Source organism: Thermomyces dupontii, assembly GCF_041956625.1.
Source record: "Thermomyces dupontii strain NRRL 2155 unplaced genomic scaffold VTN31scaffold_4, whole genome shotgun sequence".
Lineage (NCBI taxonomy): Eukaryota > Fungi > Ascomycota > Eurotiomycetes > Eurotiales > Trichocomaceae > Thermomyces > Thermomyces dupontii.
Genome location: NW_027192310.1, coordinates 1142629 through 1162340, shown reverse-complemented (window position 1 = coordinate 1162340; position 19712 = coordinate 1142629). Strand labels below are relative to the sequence as shown.

General features: G+C 54.2%; 8 protein-coding genes across 8 annotated transcripts; 5 read left to right on the top strand and 3 right to left on the bottom strand.

Annotated features, from left to right (window-relative positions):
• Window positions 1-413: 413 nt before the first annotated feature.
• Window positions 414-1502, top strand: VTN31DRAFT_4924 (uncharacterized protein; the record flags this gene model as incomplete). The annotated part of the gene is made up of 2 exons (XM_069405366.1): window positions 414-733; window positions 803-1502. The coding sequence occupies 2 exons, from the start codon at window positions 414-416 to the stop codon at window positions 1500-1502; spliced, it is 1020 nt and encodes a 339-aa protein (XP_069260437.1).
• Window positions 1503-1685: 183 nt separating this feature from the next.
• On the bottom strand, window positions 1686-4490 carry VTN31DRAFT_4923 (uncharacterized protein; the record flags this gene model as incomplete). Its single annotated transcript, XM_069405365.1, has 1 exon — window positions 1686-4490. One exon carries the CDS (start codon window positions 4488-4490, stop codon window positions 1686-1688), a length of 2805 nt encoding a protein of 934 aa, XP_069260436.1.
• Window positions 4491-6083: 1593 nt separating this feature from the next.
• Window positions 6084-7108, top strand: VTN31DRAFT_4922 (uncharacterized protein; the record flags this gene model as incomplete). The annotated part of the gene is made up of 3 exons (XM_069405364.1): window positions 6084-6339; window positions 6403-6786; window positions 6861-7108. The coding sequence occupies 3 exons, from the start codon at window positions 6084-6086 to the stop codon at window positions 7106-7108; spliced, it is 888 nt and encodes a 295-aa protein (XP_069260435.1).
• Window positions 7109-8047: 939 nt separating this feature from the next.
• Window positions 8048-8683, top strand: VTN31DRAFT_4921 (uncharacterized protein; the record flags this gene model as incomplete). Its single annotated transcript, XM_069405363.1, has 1 exon — window positions 8048-8683. One exon carries the CDS (start codon window positions 8048-8050, stop codon window positions 8681-8683), a length of 636 nt encoding a protein of 211 aa, XP_069260434.1.
• Window positions 8684-8803: 120 nt separating this feature from the next.
• Window positions 8804-9727, top strand: VTN31DRAFT_4920 (uncharacterized protein; the record flags this gene model as incomplete). The annotated part of the gene is made up of 1 exon (XM_069405362.1): window positions 8804-9727. The coding sequence occupies one exon, from the start codon at window positions 8804-8806 to the stop codon at window positions 9725-9727; it is 924 nt and encodes a 307-aa protein (XP_069260433.1).
• Window positions 9728-10013: 286 nt separating this feature from the next.
• Window positions 10014-11650, bottom strand: VTN31DRAFT_4919 (uncharacterized protein; the record flags this gene model as incomplete). The annotated part of the gene is made up of 2 exons (XM_069405360.1): window positions 10014-11218; window positions 11284-11650. 2 exons carry the CDS (start codon window positions 11648-11650, stop codon window positions 10014-10016), a joined length of 1572 nt encoding a protein of 523 aa, XP_069260432.1.
• Window positions 11651-15684: 4034 nt separating this feature from the next.
• On the bottom strand, window positions 15685-16344 carry VTN31DRAFT_4918 (uncharacterized protein; the record flags this gene model as incomplete). The annotated part of the gene is made up of 1 exon (XM_069405359.1): window positions 15685-16344. One exon carries the CDS (start codon window positions 16342-16344, stop codon window positions 15685-15687), a length of 660 nt encoding a protein of 219 aa, XP_069260431.1.
• A 2161-nt stretch (window positions 16345-18505) lies between these two features.
• Window positions 18506-19668, top strand: VTN31DRAFT_4917 (uncharacterized protein; the record flags this gene model as incomplete). The annotated part of the gene is made up of 3 exons (XM_069405358.1): window positions 18506-18718; window positions 18877-19585; window positions 19634-19668. 3 exons carry the CDS (start codon window positions 18506-18508, stop codon window positions 19666-19668), a joined length of 957 nt encoding a protein of 318 aa, XP_069260430.1.
• Window positions 19669-19712: the final 44 nt, after the last annotated feature.

Here is a 19712-nt window from a genome sequence, read left to right as displayed (position 1 = left end):
CCCACGACAATGTCTGGGTGCGTTACGGGAGCCGAGATGAGCCCACAGTCTGGCAGATCACGGCGCATGCCAGAACTCAGTGGCAACGTCGCACGAGCTGGACAATTGATGCCATCATGGCTCAGTGAGGACAGCGCTTCACGTCCAGTTCCAGAGAACTACAATGGCGACCTTAATTGCCCGTGTAGAATCCACTTGGACGAATATTCAGTAGTACACAAATCCAGCACTCTAGAACGGCATAAAATCCATCATTGTAACAGTCAAGTTCAGAAGTATACGTTGTTGACAGAATCACTGGTGGCAGTTTGGTTGTCCCGCAGCTCCGCCCAGAAGAAGCTCTCCGTCAAAGCAAAAATATTTCCCCGCCTATGATTCTCACCAAAGTTGCCTCAGACTCAAGTATCCTCACAATGGAAATAATCCGCACTGCACCCACCGCGTCCTCCTTCACGCCACTGGCTGAACACCAATCGCGCACACCGGCATCGTTCTATGACCATCCGCCGGTGCTGCACTACCACAGCTCCCGCTGCAAGGTAGTTGTGCTTGAGAGCGAGCTCGCCGCCTCCGCCGCTCTGGGCGCCCTGCGCGGGCCTGCCACAACGTCCAACGAAAACCAGAGTCAGGACCGGGACCATGTGAACGGCAGCACCGGAGAACAAGGGGCGGAGGAGGCCTCTGTCGAGAAGGAGATTGTGCTGGACGGCGTTGATGTTTGGGTTGCTTCCGAGTAAAAGCATCCCCCTACCAATTTGACAATTCATACGATTTGCTGACGAAAAGGTGTTCTGTGTTGAAGCAAGTTTGTGCTCTTCCGCAACGGTGTCGATGCTGGCGTCTCCATCGCCTACCCTTCCATCTCCCTCCATGCCATTCAGCGACTCCGTCTGCCCGGTGGCGCCGGGGAGGAAGTGCAGGGGCTCTACATGCAGATTGCCAACCCGCCGAGCGACGCTGCCGCAGGGCAAGAGGAGGACGAGGATGAAGCCAGCATTACTCTAACAGTCATCCCACCACCGGACTCCGAGGCCTCGGCGGCGGCGCAGGGCGCACAACAGACGGCGGACAGGGAAGACATTACTCCAGCTACAGCTCCTCCAGAGCCAGATGGGGCCCGGGAAGAGGAGAAGACCCCCACACAAGCGCTCTTCGAAGCCGTATCGGCATGCGCGAACCTGCACCCAGACCCCGTTGGAGACGACGAGGACGCGGAGATGGAGGACGGAGGATCCGGCATGTGGCTCCCCGGCAGCAACGACGGGGTTCTTCCGCCGCCCGTCGATGGGAGTTCCGGGTGGATCACGGCAGAGAATATGCACGAGTACTTTGATAACGAAGGAAATTGGATTGGGGGAGGGGATCCGCCTCCGTCGTTGCCACTGGGTCCCGGGGCTGGGACGGTGCGGCGGCGTGAAGAGACTGAGGATGGGCCAGGGTCTAACGAGCAGGGAGATGGGGAGGGCGAAGTCGAGGAAACAAAGTGGAGGAGAATAGAATAGGCTGCGTTTATTGACACAATTTTGATATGGACCAACATGAACCATTAGATCATTACAGTACTGTACGACTATGCTAATACATAAGGAAAAGGTTGCAATGGAATCGAACAAACTGCCGCATTACAGAAGAGTATGAGCAGAACGAACGATAAAGTCGTGATCCATACCCATGTGCATCTTGAATTATTCCTTCAGAAAGCCATCCCGATCGTAGAGACTGCCCGGAGTGCTCGTACCCAGTCCCCGACCAGCAGCGTTCAAATTCTTCCTGGGCGTGATGGCAAGAGAAGGCGCCTGACCGGACTCCGCTGGGTTCTCATTGCCGGCATGCTGTTCGGCAGCTCCGCCGTCGTTGGAAAAACCATTCCGGTTGCTGACAGAAGACCCCACGTCACCTTCGGAATCAATGCGCTCGAGAACCGAAAACGCCTTCTTGCGGCGCGGCGACTTCATCGCCCGGTCGTCGTCACGGGCATTCTCCCAGATTGAGACGCGCCCACTACTGGTCACAATAGAGGTATGCCTCCGCGTGGGCGGCGTCGGGGCAGCCTCCCCGTCTCCCAGCGTCGAGGTACTCGAGCTCATCCCCATGCGTCGGTACTGTCGCGAATCTTCGTCCCGGGGGTCGCTATTCATCCGACGAAGCTGTGTGATCGACGCGCGGACGGCTTTGGACCGTGTCGGTGATACATTTTTGCTCTGTCGACGCACCGGTGAACCTGTTGTGGAGATTGGACCAGTTGAGCCCGCTGAGTGTCTCGCTGACGGAGATACCGTGTACGATGTTTGTGTTTCCAGAGTGGAATCGGCGGATGAGATCGACCCTTGGTGCTTTTGGCGCTGGTCCCGGGGGCCTCGCACAGTGGATCGACGTGGACTGGTCGTCGAGGCGTTGGCAGGGAGGTGACTAGATGAGCCTGCGAAACCGTCTGACGGCGGCAGTTTGCAGATATATCCTCGTTTGTCCGGCGAGGGTGTTCTGGGCTGGCTTCGTTCCTCGTTTGGCGTCAGTTGCAGTGGCGATACCGTGAGTTGAGAGTCGCCATCTTGAATCTCCCTGGACACAAAAACGTCGTCGACGGAAGTGGTGCCGGTGTAGGATCGCTTGCGTGACGAATTTGCTCGTGGTAATCGCGATCCCCGATCGGGCGAGCCGATGTGAGATGATGGCGATTCTCGAACCGAACCTGCAGAGCTATGATGACTGTACTTGGATGGCGACCATGCTTGACTATTCTTGGACTTGTTCGACGGCGAGTTTCCGCTGTGATTGCGAAGTGGTTGCTGTTCATCAGCTTTCCGGAACTTGGTCGACTTGGCCTCATCACCCATTTCTGCCACTACTTCCTCAGGCTCTTCCATCATGGGAGAGAAGACACGCCCACCAAACGTGACCGGTGGATGAATGGAGATCCTCACACAGTTCTGTCTCTTGTGCCCTTTGCGCATTCCCTGGGCCGACTTCATCGCCGACGGGAGTGTCCCCTTCACGGGACTTCGTTGCAAGCGGCCCGGGCTTTGTTCGAGGACGGACCTAGGCCGATTATCCGGCAGGAATTGATGATGACTGGCTGCGGTCTCGCGGGTCTCGTACATGCTGTACCGTTGCTGGAGCAATTGGCCCTGTGCGTCGGCCTGTTGCCGGTTGTGTGGGATGTGCATGATGGCCGTCGAGGACGAATGGAACCCCCTCGAGCTTGAAATTGAAGCTCCGCTCACAGGCCGACTGTTCTCGAAACGGAGGGAGCCTCGTGAGCTCGACGGAGACAACACCGTTTCTGAACGCCGCGGGAGTTGGCCTTTCCAGTCGGGAGGATGGCCCGATTCACGCGTGGTGTGACTTCTTCGAGGGACTTGGCTTCCCCAGTCCAGTCGATACGAGTTCGCGGATACATAGATCAAATGGGAGACTGACGAAGACGACTGCTCCGAGTGTGATCGCTGGTGAGACGCGTTGCTGCTGCTTGCCACGTTCCCGCCAATGACAATGTCCTGTGGGCTAAAGGGATTGAATGTCGGACATGGCGGCAAAGCAGGGGAATGTCGAATCTCTCCGTCTGTCGGCGATCCCTGCACACCTTCATCCAATATCGAGCTATTCGCCGTCTCCAGGCTCAGCGACGACAGCCGCATCAATGAGTCATCTCGTACAGCCTGGAACGAGCGTCCGTGTGCCACTGCGGCCGCGGGCGGCGGCGGCATTGGATAGTCCGGTGCAGATCCGGGCGATTGCGTGGCGATACCGCCGTTGTAAGTCCTCGACAGTGGCCGATCGGAGATCGTCGACGTACTACCAGACACAGTCGGGAAATCGGGTCTGCTGTACGGCCACGCTGTGGAACCGGGACGAGGTTCCGGCGCCCTGCTCTGCACTGCACCGTTTGCATCTCTCTCAGGAGTCGTGCGCGGTGTGATCTCTGTGGGGAGCTCCGAGAAGCCTTCCACTGCGGATTTGGGCTCCTTTTCTCTTGCATCCGGAAACATGGCTGATGATTTCGCGGTCGCGTTGTCGATTACAGTATCCAAGGGGCTCAGAGGGACAACTCTTCTGTAAGCCTTTCCAATAGGGAGTCTTTCGGACAAAGATTTGGAGAATGCCTTTCTGATCGGGCCTAGCTTTTCTCCCTTTTCAAGCTCTCCCCTTTCGCTTTCGCGCGCGGGCGGTGGCGATGGAGGAGCCTGTTGCGCCGGACGTTGTGATTTTGCGTGCGATGGCAAGCCCTGCATCGTTTCCTGCGACCCCAAAGGTGCCCACTCTCGAGGACCATTGTATGGATGGTACGTTGCCAGCGACGAATCGACCGATGACTTGACATTGGCGGTGCCTTGCTCCAGCATAGGCATTTGGGAGAGTTGTGCATTCGCCATCGCCAAGGACAGGCGGTCATTTCGCACCCTCCACCAGACCACCATAGCGACGACGGCGCTGACGACGAACAGCACGGAGCATCCGATGGACACTGCGAGCACGATCGGAGCACTGAGCATTGTGGTGATGATGTTGTCTGGCCAACCCTTGTGTTATTTCTGACCTGAACACAACAAATATCCGTGATGATGGTGATGTTGGTCTCCGGGCCGGTAACCAGCGCTGTCAACGTGGTCGATTCCAGCGATATAGAGAAACACCACGGCGGCTGACACCGAAACAAGCATGGGGGAGCCGCGTGCAAGTAGCTGAGAGAGGTTCCCCTCGGGGTAGGCAGGTCATGATCGACTATTTGGAGTGGTGACCACCTTTTGCTGTGGAATGTAGGCGCCTCGAGCATTGATCGTCCATACCAGGAATGCGGGAGCAACGACAAAGCACACAACAATGACTCTTATTGAAATTGTCTTTATTTCCATCGTGTCCACTATCTGTCCAGCAAGGCATATCATAGCTCAGATGAGCAGAGCGCAAAGACGCAGGCCGACGGCCGAGTTCGCGGGTCAATCTTGTGATGATCAATGCGGGATCCTTTGGAGCTTGTATCGATGTGTGCTGTGTGGAATGCTGCCCTGCTACTCTGAAGGTGGATGGTTCCCTGCCATCATCTGAACCCTCGTGAGCCGAGTCCCCGGTTGACTATTCTCTGTAAAACTTCCCCGGTCATTGTTGGATGTGCTTAATGATGCTTGGCAGGGGTGATCTTGGAGTGATCTGACCTCGCGGGGGCCGAGCAACCATTTCAAGTTGAAATCCCAGTAGGTACACGAGATGGAGAAGAAGAGAACAAAGAAACAAAGAGATATCGAACGTAGTCTTTTTTTTTTTTTCTCTACGAATGATACCTCTGAGTTCAGTCTTCCTTGCATGATCTTTTCAGTCTTAAGGCTTGAGATGGAGAAGGAGATCTCGGCCCGATGCCGATATCGCCATCGGACAAGAGCTGACAGGTCATGTGATTAATCACGTGACTTGTCCGCGGCTCAGTGCGTCAGACAGCCAATCGGCAAATTCTATCCTCCCCGAGACTCGGTTCATTTCATTCTTTCCGTAACCTATGTATGTATATCTTAACGTTATCGGCTGTCCCTGGATCTGCACCTCAATGATCCATCTTGTACCCTGGGTTGGACTCGAAACCGACAACGGCCCACAAATGATGTGAACTTGAATGGTGAATTTTTGAAATTTTCAATCACCCTGATCATCGCCGTTCGTCGGCGTACGTAAAGTTTTTTTTCCTTGTGCCTGATGGACGACGATTGATTAATATTGCGCGGCCAGATTGCATATTTGCCGGCGGAGAACAAGCTTCACGCTGACCCAGACCAAATTGACTCTATTTCTGGGAAATCCGAGCCGATTCCCGCCACGGCATCACTCCTGGAGAGTGCTAGCTGCGAGGGTCCCCCATAATCGGTCGGTCTGCTGTTTCGAAAGCATCTTCTGTGGCTACTTTGGTCGTCACCGCCATCATGGTTGCCCCGCCGGTGCCTACCCACTTGTTCTCCATCGACACACTCCACGTCTGGATGTTTAACTTTTGAGCTGAGAAATAAAAAGGCAGGGCCTCTCTGCACACGGATCGTAGGATAAGTTCGTAAAATCTCTTCTCTCTTTCTAGTCCTTCGCTGTTCTGGCACTGAGAAATCATGGCTGCTTCTCCGTTGAACAAGGGCGATTTTGTTCCCGACAATGCCCCCGCACCACAGAAGGTACAGGGGAGCTTGCTCTCTCTTTTCTCGTTGAAGGGGAAGACGGCCATTGTCACCGGTGCAGGCGCTGGGATCGGTCTGTCTGTGGTGCGAGGTTTCGCCGAAGCCGGTGCCAACGTTGCGCTGTTCTACAGCACCAACAGCAAGACTCCCGAGCGGGCGGCCGAAATTGAGAAGGAGTTTGGAGTCAAGGGTAAGCATGCAGTGGCTGAATATCTCCGAGAAAGGCCTTCTAATTGATTCCTTTCTTTTCCAGCCAAGGCGTATCAGGTCAATCTGAAGGATGCCAAGAAAACTCAAGAAGTCGTTGATCAGGCTGTCCGGGACCTCAACGGTCGCCTGGACATCTTCGTTGCCAATGCGGGCATTCCGTGGACCAAGGGCGCCAGCGTGGACGGTCCGATTGACCATTACCTCGATGTGGTGCAGACAGATCTCGACGGCACCTGGTATTCTGCGCGCGCCGCGGCGGCTCACTGGCGGCGCCAGAAGGAGGAAGGCACCGATCTGTTTGGCAACAAGCTCGAGAACTTCACCTATGGCAGCTTCATTGCCACGGCGTCGATGAGCGGGCATATTGTGAACATTCCGCAGTTCCAGGCGCCGTACAATGCCGCCAAGGCTGGTGTCATCCACATGGGTACGTCGAGACTACTAGTAATATCTTGACAGCAAAGAGAAAAAAGAAACACGCAATTCTAACAGACACGACAGTCAAATCTCTGGCCGTGGAGTGGGCGAAATTCGCTCGCGCCAACACGATTTCCCCGGGTTACATTGTCACGGAGATCTCCAACTTCATTCCCGACGAAACCAAGGAAATTTGGCGCACTAAGATCCCGCTCGGCCGGGAGGGTCTTCCCGAAGAGCTGCGAGGCGCCTATTTGTACCTTGCTAGCGATGCCTCGACTTATACCACCGGTGCTGACCTGATTGTCGATGGTGGCTACACGGCTCCATGATTGGACGTCAATAATGCGCAATAGTAGGTACCAGTTTGCGACTTGGGTTTTGCTAGTTCTGAGGATGGTCATTGATATCCCTTTGTTTAAACCGCGTTTGCCTGTACAGCGAAAAATTCTGATCTGTATCTGATGAACAACATAAAGAGTATAGAATATAGACCACCTACACTGTGATACTGGCTAAGAGACAATCATGAGGGTGGGACGTTGATGACAGAATCACGGGACCCCTTCCCCGTCTTGGAGTTGGACTTTAGGGCTCGAGACTACACCCCATGACTCTCACAAAAAACATCACTAGACCTTGTCAACCGATCAAGAATACTTGCATAGTTATATGCCCCGGACTGGTATTTTGGGTCTTGGGAACACCGAATTTTTCTGAGCTTGGACCGCTTTCTGTATTACATTTCTGTCCTATCTATCATATCAGTTCATTCATCAAACAATCCCTGTTAACAGTGTCTACCTACCTACCTAGTATGTAGGCACATGTCATTGTCATGCAGGGTTTTATTCAGGTTTGCTATGATGCAGTCAGCCTTATTCACCTCGTACTGGGAAAGATGTTTAAATATATCATGAAGACGTATTGGAGACCGTTACTACTGGGTCCAATTTTTTTTCTTTTATTTTGCATCGAGTGAATCTTTTCAGGGATTATGAAGATTCCAGGTTTCACTGTCACAGAAAACGTCATGGTCTATTTGTTTTTCTTTTTTTTTTTTTTTTTTTTTTTTTGCTGCGAATTTTCATGAACTTCTGATGAAATTACAAACCACATCAATCAACTTGACCTTCACTAAGACTCAGTCTGTTTGAGAGAGTACAGAAAGAGAGCAGTAGTACTACAGCACCAAATATCTGTACCCAACTTTACAAGACAGAAAAGAAAAGGTCAGATCTCACACCAGTCATTGTCTGTGACCAAACACCATGTCACTGACTCAAACTCCTTCCAGGAGTAATCCTGTCCTCTCCGCTTCAATCCATAAAAAGAAGGGGAAAAAAAAACTACTTGCCATGAAGATGAGTGACCAAAAAACGTCCATCTCGAGAACAGTAAAAGTACGACCATACAGAGAGGGAAGACAGACATCTTCCATCCACAGCCTGCTGCCACCCACCATCGGCGAGAAAACAGAGAAAAATAGTAGTAGCGACGACGACGAACTCACTGCAATGATGCGGCGGGTCCGAGTATCGAAACGGTCGCGCAGAAAGAAACCCAGGCAACGTGGGACCATGGCATCGCTGCGATCATCATCCGGGGTGTTAGTGCCAGTGCCAGTGGCAGCGCCAGCGCCAGCGCCGTTGCGGGTGTCAGTGCCGATGCCGATCGAAAAGACCGTTACGCTGCTTGGGCACGGCCGTGACGCGTCGTACGACTATCGGGATACTTTTATGGTGCAGGCAATCATGAAGACCTTTAACGGCGCGGCAAGCGCTACCAGAGTCGTCGACGACTTTGTTGCCTGCCATGGTCGGCGGCCCAGTGCGGTGGCCCGCCAGCCGGAGAAGGAAGAAGAATGTCGGCGGAGAGAAGAAGCCGAGAGGGAAAAGGTTCGTTGACCCATTCTTTCAAAGCCTCGGCAGCCAAGCAGAGTCATTGATTTCCCTTAGAATGCAATCCTGGAAGAAGCGCTGCAGTGCACGGCCTGCGACTCAGACAGCCTATGCTCGCCAGACACCATGGCCGCCGACATCGCTAACGGCGTGTATCGGAACGACAGCGATCCACCGTTTCGGGTGTACACCAACGAAGATGAAGAAGATCAAGACCCAAAGCAACCGCAGACCACCCTGCGCCAGACACCGGGGTATAAGGCATGCGCGACGGAGGAGCAGCTCGCGCGGTACGAAAATCTCGTGAGGATGATCCGGGAGAAACACCGTAGAGCCAACCCTAGCAGGGCATCCGCTGCCGGGAAGACTGAGGAAGAGAAAGAGACGGAGGAGTGGGTGTACGCCCGCTACTGCGTTGACATGCACATCCACCAGCACTATCTCGCGCGTCGGAGCATCCTCAACCTCTGCCGCGACGACGGCGAAATCCAGGATCTCCGCGCGTGGCAGTTCCATATGGCGCTTGACCCGTACCCAGCAGCCATCACCGCCTCAGAGCCCAACGCACCGGCCCCTCGGATCGAATCAACCACCACCTCTCCCTTCTCCTCTTCCCCGACATCGAGCACCGACGCCGCATCTTCCTCCTCCACGGCAAGGACATCGCTGAGCCTCACACCCTGCAACCATGGAGCCGTGGCCCCCGCTGCCCACCTAACCACCAACCAGCTCCTCACCTCCTTCGACCACGAATACCAGCGCCATCAGCGGTTGCAGCGACCGGAGCAGCGCGCCGAGCGACTCGATGCCGTCCGAAGACGGTATCATCAAATGATGCACGAGCGCAGGGAGCAGCGCAAGCAGGGGCTGTTCATCGCGGAGTATGAAGCGACTCGAAGGAGGCGGCGATGTGAGGACGGCATCTGTGAGTGGCCGTTGCAGCAGCCACCATCGTCGCCGCCGTTGTTGACCTGGGAGGGTCCCCCACTCATCATGACTCGAGAAGTGGAATTGATGGATTTGTTGAGGCGGTATGGAAGGGAGGGATGATGTCGCTTTTCTGTTTTATGTAGTTACTTGCTTTGACGACTTGACGACGATTAACGAAGTTTGATGAGAATCATGAAACAGCCTGATTTTTTAATTTAAACTCGTCTGATGCAGATTTTATCTGGTTGAATGAGATTTAACGATGCGCACAGTCCAACCTGATCAAATTGAACACCCTCTTTAAGCCGACAAAGTACCTGAGCAACACCTAATGACTAATCGACATCAAACATCAAATTACCTAGGTAAATAGTAATACCAAACAAACCAAAATAAAAAAAAAATATCATGACACAGTTGTTCCCGTCATCTCAACGTCCTCCTGCGGTGGCCCCGTGTCGGCCAGCGGCTGTTTAATGTCCATCTCTCCGGACGATGGTGGTGGTGGCGGTCGCGGCGGTGGCTGTTGCTGCTGTTGCTGCTGCTCGTTGGCGCCGTTCTTCGCATCGTTGGGCCAACTGTCATTGGGTCCTGGCCGCTTACGGCCAAGACGCTCGCACCATGTTTCGGCGCTGACAAGGGTGTCGTTGACGACCCGCGTGACCTGCACCATCATGTCCAGGCCTTCCTGGGCAAGAACAAGAACGCGTCGGGCACTGATGGCCTCTTCGGAGGACGCGTTCGAGGACTCTGACGGCGGTTCCGGCGCCGACGTCGAAGCCAACCTGAATCGCTGCGGCAGTGACACCAGATGCCGGCGCACCAGGTTGCGTGCATTCTCCGGCAATGCGCCCCCGGCATATTTCGACACAATGTCCACCACCTGTTTCAGCGTGCGTAGCACGTCTTCTTTGACCGCCTGAATGTGTTGTGACAGCGCTGCTCGGGTCGAGGAGTTCTTTTCCTTGTCATCCATCCCTCCTTCCCACTTCTGAAGCACATCTTTGAGCGCGACGATCGCCTTGCTGAGGCGCTCATTGGCCCATCGTAGCCATTTCAAACAATAGCTGAGCCGGCGAAGCGATTCCTCGCTCATGGCCACGCCCAGGCCCGATGTCGAAATCATGAGTCGACTCTGCCATGTCGATGGTGCCTGTCCACGGGTAATCTCTTCATAGCTCGGCGATCGATGATCATCATACGGTGGTGGATTCTCCGTCGGCAGCTGATCGCCGTTGTCCTGTATACCTTTCTCGACATCCAAGTCGTTGGTCTTTCGGCGCTTGTGACGCTGAGCACCGCCATCATTGGCCTCCGCCCGACGCTGTAGGGCCCAGCGCAAGCCCCCTTCCACCCCAGTCTTGCGACTCACAGTACCGACCGTGTTCGCCACGGGCGAGCCGATGTTCCGTTCAATGAACTCGGCGCCATATTTGAAGCGCGGGGAATACGACTTGGACGAAGTATACGCCGACACCGAGCCGTTGATTGCGGACGATATCAACGGATGTGTTGACGTCAGGAGGGAGAGAAGCGGCTCTGGTGATTGTTGTGATTGATGTTGTTGGCTTGCCGGTCGATTCTCTGATCGCGCTGGAGTATTGGCGAAATCTGGAGCGATAGCAAGGGTCAGAGAACAACAGAGTTCCGACAACCTATGGATTCCCCGGACATACCAGAACGGAGGTCTTCCAGAGCCTGGGCGGCCTCGATATCATCCATCGAAAGCACACTGGTGGCCCGATGGCCGCGATCATCGGGCTCGTCGACATCCATCATCGAGTGAGGGGGTTCTCGGGAGATCGCCGATGGTGATGATGATGATGATGATGATGATCCGGGAGGAGGCGGATGCCAGTGATTCGGATTGACTTGTTCCCGAGGACGGGAAATCACACAACGATTCGGATTTAAGTCGTTTGCATCGGCAAGGTTTTTCCCATGTGCATCGGCTGGCGGATGTGATAGCGGTTGTTGGGTATGTAGTTGATGCTGGTGTTGGCCGTGATTAGTCGCACGGCCGGAATAGTCTCGCTCGTCCATGTAAATGAAATAAAATAAAATAATCCGAGACAAGAGGCAAAAGGCCGAGGAATCGCGTGTCTCGCCGTATGTCCGAGCAACACGAGGCTAATCTTACATGAGCTGGTTGGAGCAAAAAAAAAAATATATTAAAAAAAAAAAAAAACAAAAATACAATTGATGCTCGTGGGCGTAGTAGGAGGAATGAACGAACGGTTGGGGAGGTCAGATTTGCACGTGAAAATGGGCCAGACACACGATCCGAATGGCCTGTCTTTTTCCACACCACGCAATTTCTCTGATTAGAATACGGCTTGCGTGAATTAATATTATGACTATGACACCTCAACGGTGAATATCAGTAGCTGGCCGCCCGCCCAAACTGCGCAGTTCATGACTCAAGGAACTGCACAGTTTTGACGCTGAGTGTCAAGCGTTCGTTGTGAGGTTATCAAGTTACTGCCGAGCGAGATATTACTGGTTGCACTTACTATATCTAGTTTAGGGCGTGGGGTGAGCTTAACTCAGGCTCAATCTGAGTCAATATGATTGATATGATTGGGCAGGTTATGGACCTCTTTTCTCAATTGCTGACATGTGATTCGAGTGATAACTGAGATTTGCTACCTGACCACTCTCTCCGAGTCGGATGAATCACTTTTGATGTCCGTAGTACTTGTTTTGCATACTCTTCAGAATATCCAGCTCGGACTGCAAGTCGGATTCAGATAGATCTAAGTGGAAAACCTGAACATTCGACTAACAGACATAGAATGCGGGTAGATTGTACCGCACCAACATTCCAACAACCGGGTATCACTGACATGAAATCAACTGCCCTCAATCGCGAATGATTAGAAAGGCCTTGGGGTTGAAACAACCTTAACCAGGATTGCTCTCCTTATCCTAAGGACATGCCGCCCTCTTCATCGTCCCAATACACATCGCACATGACCGAATCGCCGGTGAAGCTTTCACTGTCCTGCAGATCCAAGTACGTAGCAATGGCCGACGGCCCGTCAAAGTCCTCGGACTCGAGCCCATCGTCATCGCTGCTGTCTCCGTCCCGGCCATCCACCTCGGCATCCCCGAGGCGGCGGGCAACCCGCGTGTTCACCTTCATGCTCGAATATACGGTATCGCGGATTTTACGCGACGGCTCTTTGCCGATTTTGATATCGCAGAGCGTTTCGCCCACCGCGTACCAGACATAGTCCGAGTTCCGCCAGTACTGCTCGTAGACCGCGGACGCAAGATACCATTGCCATTCGTGCTCACTGTTCTGCCAAGTGTGGGACAGAGGATGGTCAAACACAGGAGGCCGAATCCCGCCGACCAGCTCCGCCGCATACTGGACGGAAGCGGCGAACCTGAGGTGCCTTTGATGTCGCCTCCACCGATCATGTGCGTCGCGGATCGCCAGAGCGAGACACGGTTGCCGTCCCGGGCCCGTTCCGCTTCGGCTCGGATCATAACTTGACGCCAGGGACGAAGGAGGTCCTCGTCCCGACCGCTCTCTAATTCTTGAGAAAGCTCATGGAATCTTTTCAACACGAGGCTTTTCTCTGTCTGGGCAATCTCGAATTTCAGGTAGTCAACGATGTTCGACAACTTGCCCTTCCTGGCACTCGGGTCTTTGTGGTATGCCTCTCTCGCGAGGGCTGATTTTCTTTCGGTATTCCTGCCATGCCTCTTCGGTGAGCTGCAGTCCGGCTTTTCGCCCGTCCACAAGGTGGCTGAGAAGAACTGCAAGTTCCTTCGCAACGTCTGCCCCAATGGACCGCGGCTCTTCGTAGATAATCTTTTCATATTCGATCGTACATCGACCCAAGTTCGACACTGTCAGGTTGAATTTAAATGCAGCTTCCAGGAAATCCTTTGTGTCGCGAACCTGGGTCATGGGACGCGCGTGCCGGGTGAGGCCAAAGTACTCCGGCGACAAATCCGCCATCAATTCATTCGAGTTCTGAAATTGTTGGACAATCCGTTGATCCCAGCAGATCCATGGTTTATCGCCGTCGTAGTCACCCCCCGACAGCAAATGTGCTAAAGGCATGTCACCGCGAGTTGGAAACACGATCACGTCCTTGAAATGGCGCAGTTCGGGTTTCCATACCGCCCGCCGCTTTTGGATGTCCGATGGATGGTGCGCTGGAAGCCGGCTGACGAGAACATCAACATTGTCCAGCACATCATCCTCGAATTCGGAGTCCTTCCATCGACTGGAGAACGCCAAGTGCACTTCATCTTCCGCAAGTACGCCGTAAGGGTCGGCAATGCAAAACGCATACGTGGACAGCGGAATAGGAATATGGAGTTCGTCGGCATAGCGTTCCAGGGTCTCGGCGAGACAGCGCCTCAAGCGGTCTCGTAGCGGAGCAAAGCGGCGAGGCGAGAACCCGGCCTCTAGGAATCGAATGATGGCTTCGGTATTGTCAGTGATTCACTGGTCGAATTTGCGAAAGCCAGTGCGTGAGAAGCCTTCCTCTGGCAATGGCCGGAGCCGCTGAATCAACGCACGTGCAAGAGGGATACTGTCCTTCTCGATCACAGCCTTGAACTCGTCGTAGATATCCCAGAGTGCACTTCGCATAATGCTCGCGACTGGTTGCCTGATCTGCCCACCATGCTCCAGGATTGAAAGCAGTTGCATATTCAGTTCCACTGGCCGCAAGGGTTTAGACCAGTTCGACACTTCGAACGTGACCAGCTCCGGATCCACAGATTCCGGGAAATCACAGGGATGCGGATGCACCTTGAGCTGCGAATCGGACACTTGGATCCACCGCTCCTCACTGCCGTCTGGGTCAGGCCTATCGACCATCCAGAGCCCTTGGCACCAGCAATCCGGCCCTGGAAGCAACTCGGCGTTCCATCTTCCAATCCAAGATCGGCGCAAATCTCTCGGGCGAGAGCTCGCGACATCAGCGCGCAGCCATCGTTCATGACTGGTTTGCCCGGTTCATCTCGAAGCCATCGAAACTCATGAGGACGAAGCACAACCGTGGCCCACGTCTTTGACAGCCCTAGATGGATGCGAGTGAACAGCTTGCAATCAGTCTGTCCGCGATTCGCGGTCAGTGGAATATGCCAATTTAACAGGGCGTCCACTGACATGGGCGTGTGCTTATCATGGGGTTCATTAGGAGGTGACAAGCCCGACATCCGTCGACCGCGATCAAAATCGATCCCATCCACAGCAAACAACTGCACCCGAAATTGAATGTTCGACCCCATCCGGTTCTTCTTTCTAACCTCTTCTACGTAAAATGCCTTCCATGTGCGACCCAATAGGTAATGATCATGCTGGACAAGCCACTTTGCAATGGCCTCACGAAGCGCTGACGGGTACTTTTCAAAACGGAGATGCGAAGGGGGTCTAGCAGGTGCTGGCATGGTTAGACTCAGAAACCTGTCCGCTCCGAACCGGCGGTAAATCCGGAAGCTCTTTCCCACCTCGTCGAGTATGTGATTCAGCCCATTTCCAGAAGTCCTCGTGATTCGAATACGGATCTTTGTTCCCTCTGAGGATGTCGGACGGTGTCAAGTCCCACTCCTCTCTCAGTCTCTCCAGCTCGTACCGGCAGCGCAGAGTTACTGTTTTTGGCCAGGTGTCTCGTTTCGGCGAACGGCCCATTTTCCGCAAGGTCCGCGACAAGGTCAGCGATCTGCTTGTCTTCGAGTTCCTGCCGAACTCGCTGACGTAGTTCCTGCTCCAGTTGTTTCTCCTCTTCTGTTTTCAGCGAATCCGAGAACACTTCCTCACTATCCAACAGATTTACGACCGAACTACCTTGCGACATTGCGTCACCATTGTCGAAGGAGGTGGTTAATTCGTCGTGAAGGAGGTGTTTTCATTTGAAGAAACTGCGGGATCGAAGACATCAGAGACGGCTGTGCTTGCGAAACTAGAGGCGCCACTTTTTGACGGCGGAGGCATTTGACGCTCAAACGCTGTCTTTGGGACCGGCTTTGAGACTCTCATGTAATCGTGGAGCGTCGACTGCCTAGTTGGCGGACCTCTGAAGCCCTGGCCGCCGCCTCGAACATTGCTGTTAGTCCCTTCGCTGACGGCCGGGTCTATCCCCGTAAGGGTCCGTTGATGGTACATGTTCTCTCTCGTGAAAAGAAACCGGGGAGCTGGGTGCCGTGTAGAATTCTTCTCGGTCACCCATCAGCTCGGTCTCTGCGTCCGGCTCATTGGATCGAAGGATGCCCTCATCAAAGCTCAGTGTGAGACGTGGAGGGCCCCTTGAGAGATCCCGCGGCTGACGAGGAGGGTTTTCAGGACGTCGCCGGGAATGAGAGCCGCCATGCTGCAGGTAAAACCCATCCTCCAACAATTCGAATAGCTTCCTTAACCGCCGCGTCCGTTCCTCTTCCGTGATGCTAGCGTACCGATCTGTCCTCAGGAAGTCGCTGCGCGATGGTAGGGTGCCCTGCTCTTGTCTGGGTTTTGCTACCCATTGGAATGTAGAGGCACGAATATCCTCCTCGTAGTCGTGCAAGATGCGAGGGATTTCGGTGTGCGCCTTGAAATACACTGTGCGGAGCAGGTAGCAACGACCCCTCAGATCGGTGCTGTTCTCAAACATCTTTGGTAATTGTAGTTTTGGATTTGGTATCTGCAAGTCAAAGGTGTAGTTTAGACGCTCGATGACGTCCTCTAAGCCCTGACCTGATTTACTTGGAGTTCTCGGAAGAGAGGGCTCCATGGTTACGGCTGGCTGAAATGTTTTTGAAGATATCCGGCTTGTGTGCAATGCGGCAGGTAAAAGGAGCCCAGGGAACAGTCTCGAGTCGATCATCATGTGTATAGCAAACCGGTCGTCAAGTACCTCGTCCCGGGTTCGAATCAACTCGGCAGAGGAAAAAAGATAGAAAGAGTGAAAGAAATGTGGTGAAGAGCAAGCCAATGTTCACCTGCACAAAGGGGGGTGCTGTTCAGCACCCCGCCCGGAGCTGTTTTTAGGGCAGACTGACACTGGGGTTCAGATGAACTGGGGGGTGCGGCCCGATTGATCGCAACACTTGAGGTAAAAGATGAAAGAGACCAATCATACGCGAGCTTGGAAGTGAATAAAAAAAAATAAACTTATAGGAGAAGCCAGTGAGGACAAGGTTATCACAACTCTGACAACCCGCTCCAAGCACCAAGCACCAAGGGATTTGCGACATGAGCGGGAGGCTGTCGATCTCAGATCACAGCTCTGGTCGCTGGGGCAGAATCGCCGCCTGCATTTTCACCAGATGCACCCTCAATTGCAGGGGGGTAGAAAGTTGTTCAAACGTCGAATTTGTCAATGAAAACCACTCTTATCGAGAGCTCCAATTCTTTTTCTTGAACAAAACAAGCCTGTCTCCTTTCTGTTTGGTCCCTGAATTCAGTCAGTATACTCAGTCCTGGATAGCGGGCCGCCGAAAACGGCTCCTATTGCACCGCGCCCTCGCCCCTCCTGACCGCCTGCCGCGAAGGGTCCATTCTCACGTAGACTTGTCCCATTTCGGGTTGAGCGTCCCTCTGCCCGCGCCGGCGATGCATATAAAGCGCAGGTGCGTCCCCCAAAGGCCGGACTGTTTCTTTTTTTTTTTTTTTTTTTCCGTCTTTCCATTCCCCCCTCATACTCCTGGCTACCCCCGGCTCATCTCGTATTCGGGGCGTGGAAATCGCGCAATCGCGCAATCGTGCAGCGCCGCCGACCCCCGCGGACGTCGAATCAGATCATTCAGATCATACAGATCCCCTTCGCATGAACGGAACAATGCGCTGCCCTCTAAGGCGTTGGCGTTCTTGTTCTCGTCCTTCTCTGCGTGTCCCCTGTGTGTACGGGTCCCGGGGCCCAGCCGGCCGCCTCCCTTCGGTGAAACTTCACCATTCGTCTGCCCTGCTTTCAGGGTCTTTCCAGTTTGACAACTTCACCAACCTCCAGCCGCTGCAACATTGCTCCACTGATGCTGTCTGACAATTCCACGGCGGCCGGCGGGGTCCATCGTTCGCAATCCGGAGGTGAATGGAGGTGAATGAAGAGCCGCTGGCACGGGTCACGCCGCACTACGATGCACGCTACGTCCCACTACAGTGACGCACGCTACGTTCAATGCTACGTTCCACTGCAACTTCGAAATCTGGCGAACACAGGTCATAACAGGGGTGGAGTACCAACACAACTTTGCACGAAGCGTCAAAGCCACCATAAACAAAGCGAATGGGGCTAGATTGGTTGGGCCCTCTCTGAGCGAGTGAGTGTCAGAGTGAGTAAGTGAGTGAGTTGATGTTGTCTAATGAGATCTTTTCGACAGGATACTGTCGCGGAGCGCCGGCCATCGCCTCTCAGCCGCTCGGACGGAATGGCCCATTTCCGAGTCGCGACCCCTCCATTTGATCTCTCCAGCCACTCCGCGTTGTTCTTGATCTCGCCACCCGTACATCTGCCCGTACGCCTCCCTCGCATTCTGCCCGTCAAGGGCCGGGGCCGATCTAGATCTAGAACTGCCGTCATGCGGTTGAGCCAACCTGTGCGCTGCGCTTGCCCCCTTTTTGCTCGCTGCGTTCCGGTTTTTACGCGCTTCGGCTTGAGTACGATGACCTATCGCAAAAATGCCGCACGCGCTTTGTCCAAGGCTGTCACTTCGCTTTCGCAGCGTACTGTTCCTGCCAACAAAGAGACCCGGGCCGGATCTTTCGCCTCCATCTTGGCAGACTTTGATGTCCCCGCGCCTCGAAGATGGGCGGGGTTTTAAAAGGATACGGAGGATACGGAGGATACCGAGGATGAAGTACATAGATTGGGCTTTGGACTTTGTTTTGAGAGGTTTTGCTGCCTCAAGTGTATTCAAGCTTTCTGCTCATCATTCATCTGCACCTCCAGCGTCGGGATGGGCTTTGGCGGCCGCGGGATCCTCCTCGCGTGCCAGTCTTCAGCATTCGGTTATCGTCATGAGAATGACTGCTGTGCATTCGATGAAGTCGCCGCTTCACACGGGAGATTACCCGTCCTCCGAATCGGGGGACATTCTGTGCCGGAAGTCTGGTTCCCATCGATCCGCCCATCGACCCAGCCATCCTCGCAGATGAAGCCGTTCCCGACGGTATGACTAACCCCAAACAACACCTTCCCCTCCCACCCCCCGCCCCCCTCTCTCTTTCCCTCCGGCTCTCTCGCCGGCGCGGGAGATGAGCTCCCTTTTTGTATTTCTTTTTTCTTTTTTTTTTTTTTTATTTCGGCACATCGCTGAATCGCTGGCAGACTCCGCCAAAACTCAGCAGGCCCAGCAAACAGCTATGTCGGAAGAGTGTCCGGGGGCTCAACGACCTCGGATCGACACCGAGGAGCAGCAGCAGCAACAACAACAACGTCATCATCACCAATTCTTTCAGCAACGTTTCCTCGAGGCTCCGCTTTCAGAACGGTTCGCCTTCCTCGCGTGGCTGTTCGACGGGGCGCTACGTCGTTTCAGAACCCTATATGCCGATGCCGATGCTGATACCGATGCCGACGCTTACTCGGTGGATTCGGGGAAGCGTCCGGCCAAGCGCCCTCGGATTCCTCAGAGCAGCGCAGAGCAGCGCAGAGCAGCAACAGCAGCAACAGCAGCAGCAGCAGCAGCAGCAGCAGCAGCACAGCTCCCTTCCGGAACGTCTCCTCGAGGTTCCCTTTTCAGACCAGGTCGGCTTCCTCACATGGCTGTTTGACGAGGCGCTGCGCCAACAATTATTCGCGTCTCCAGATACTTTTGCGAATGCACATGGCGCGCGGTCGGCAACGGATCATGCTGCATGCCGTCGTCACCGCCCCCCCACTCGAAAGTACAGAAGGCGGGCGAAACGTAGTAGGAAAAGCAATGGGGAAGAATGGACTCTCGATGAGATTGACTTCCTGGTGGACTTGTTGGTGGAACTCGGGCTTCCTGTGGGCAAAGCTACCGAGGTGTTTTTGCACCGATATTCTTACAGGAGTGAGCATGACGTCAAATCTTTCATTTACAGCTGGCTGATTGGCCCAGACGGTCGGGCACGTCGGGCACGTTGGTGTCGGTGATGGTCGTTAAGGTCGTACGGCCCCGTCTAGACGGCATCGGGACG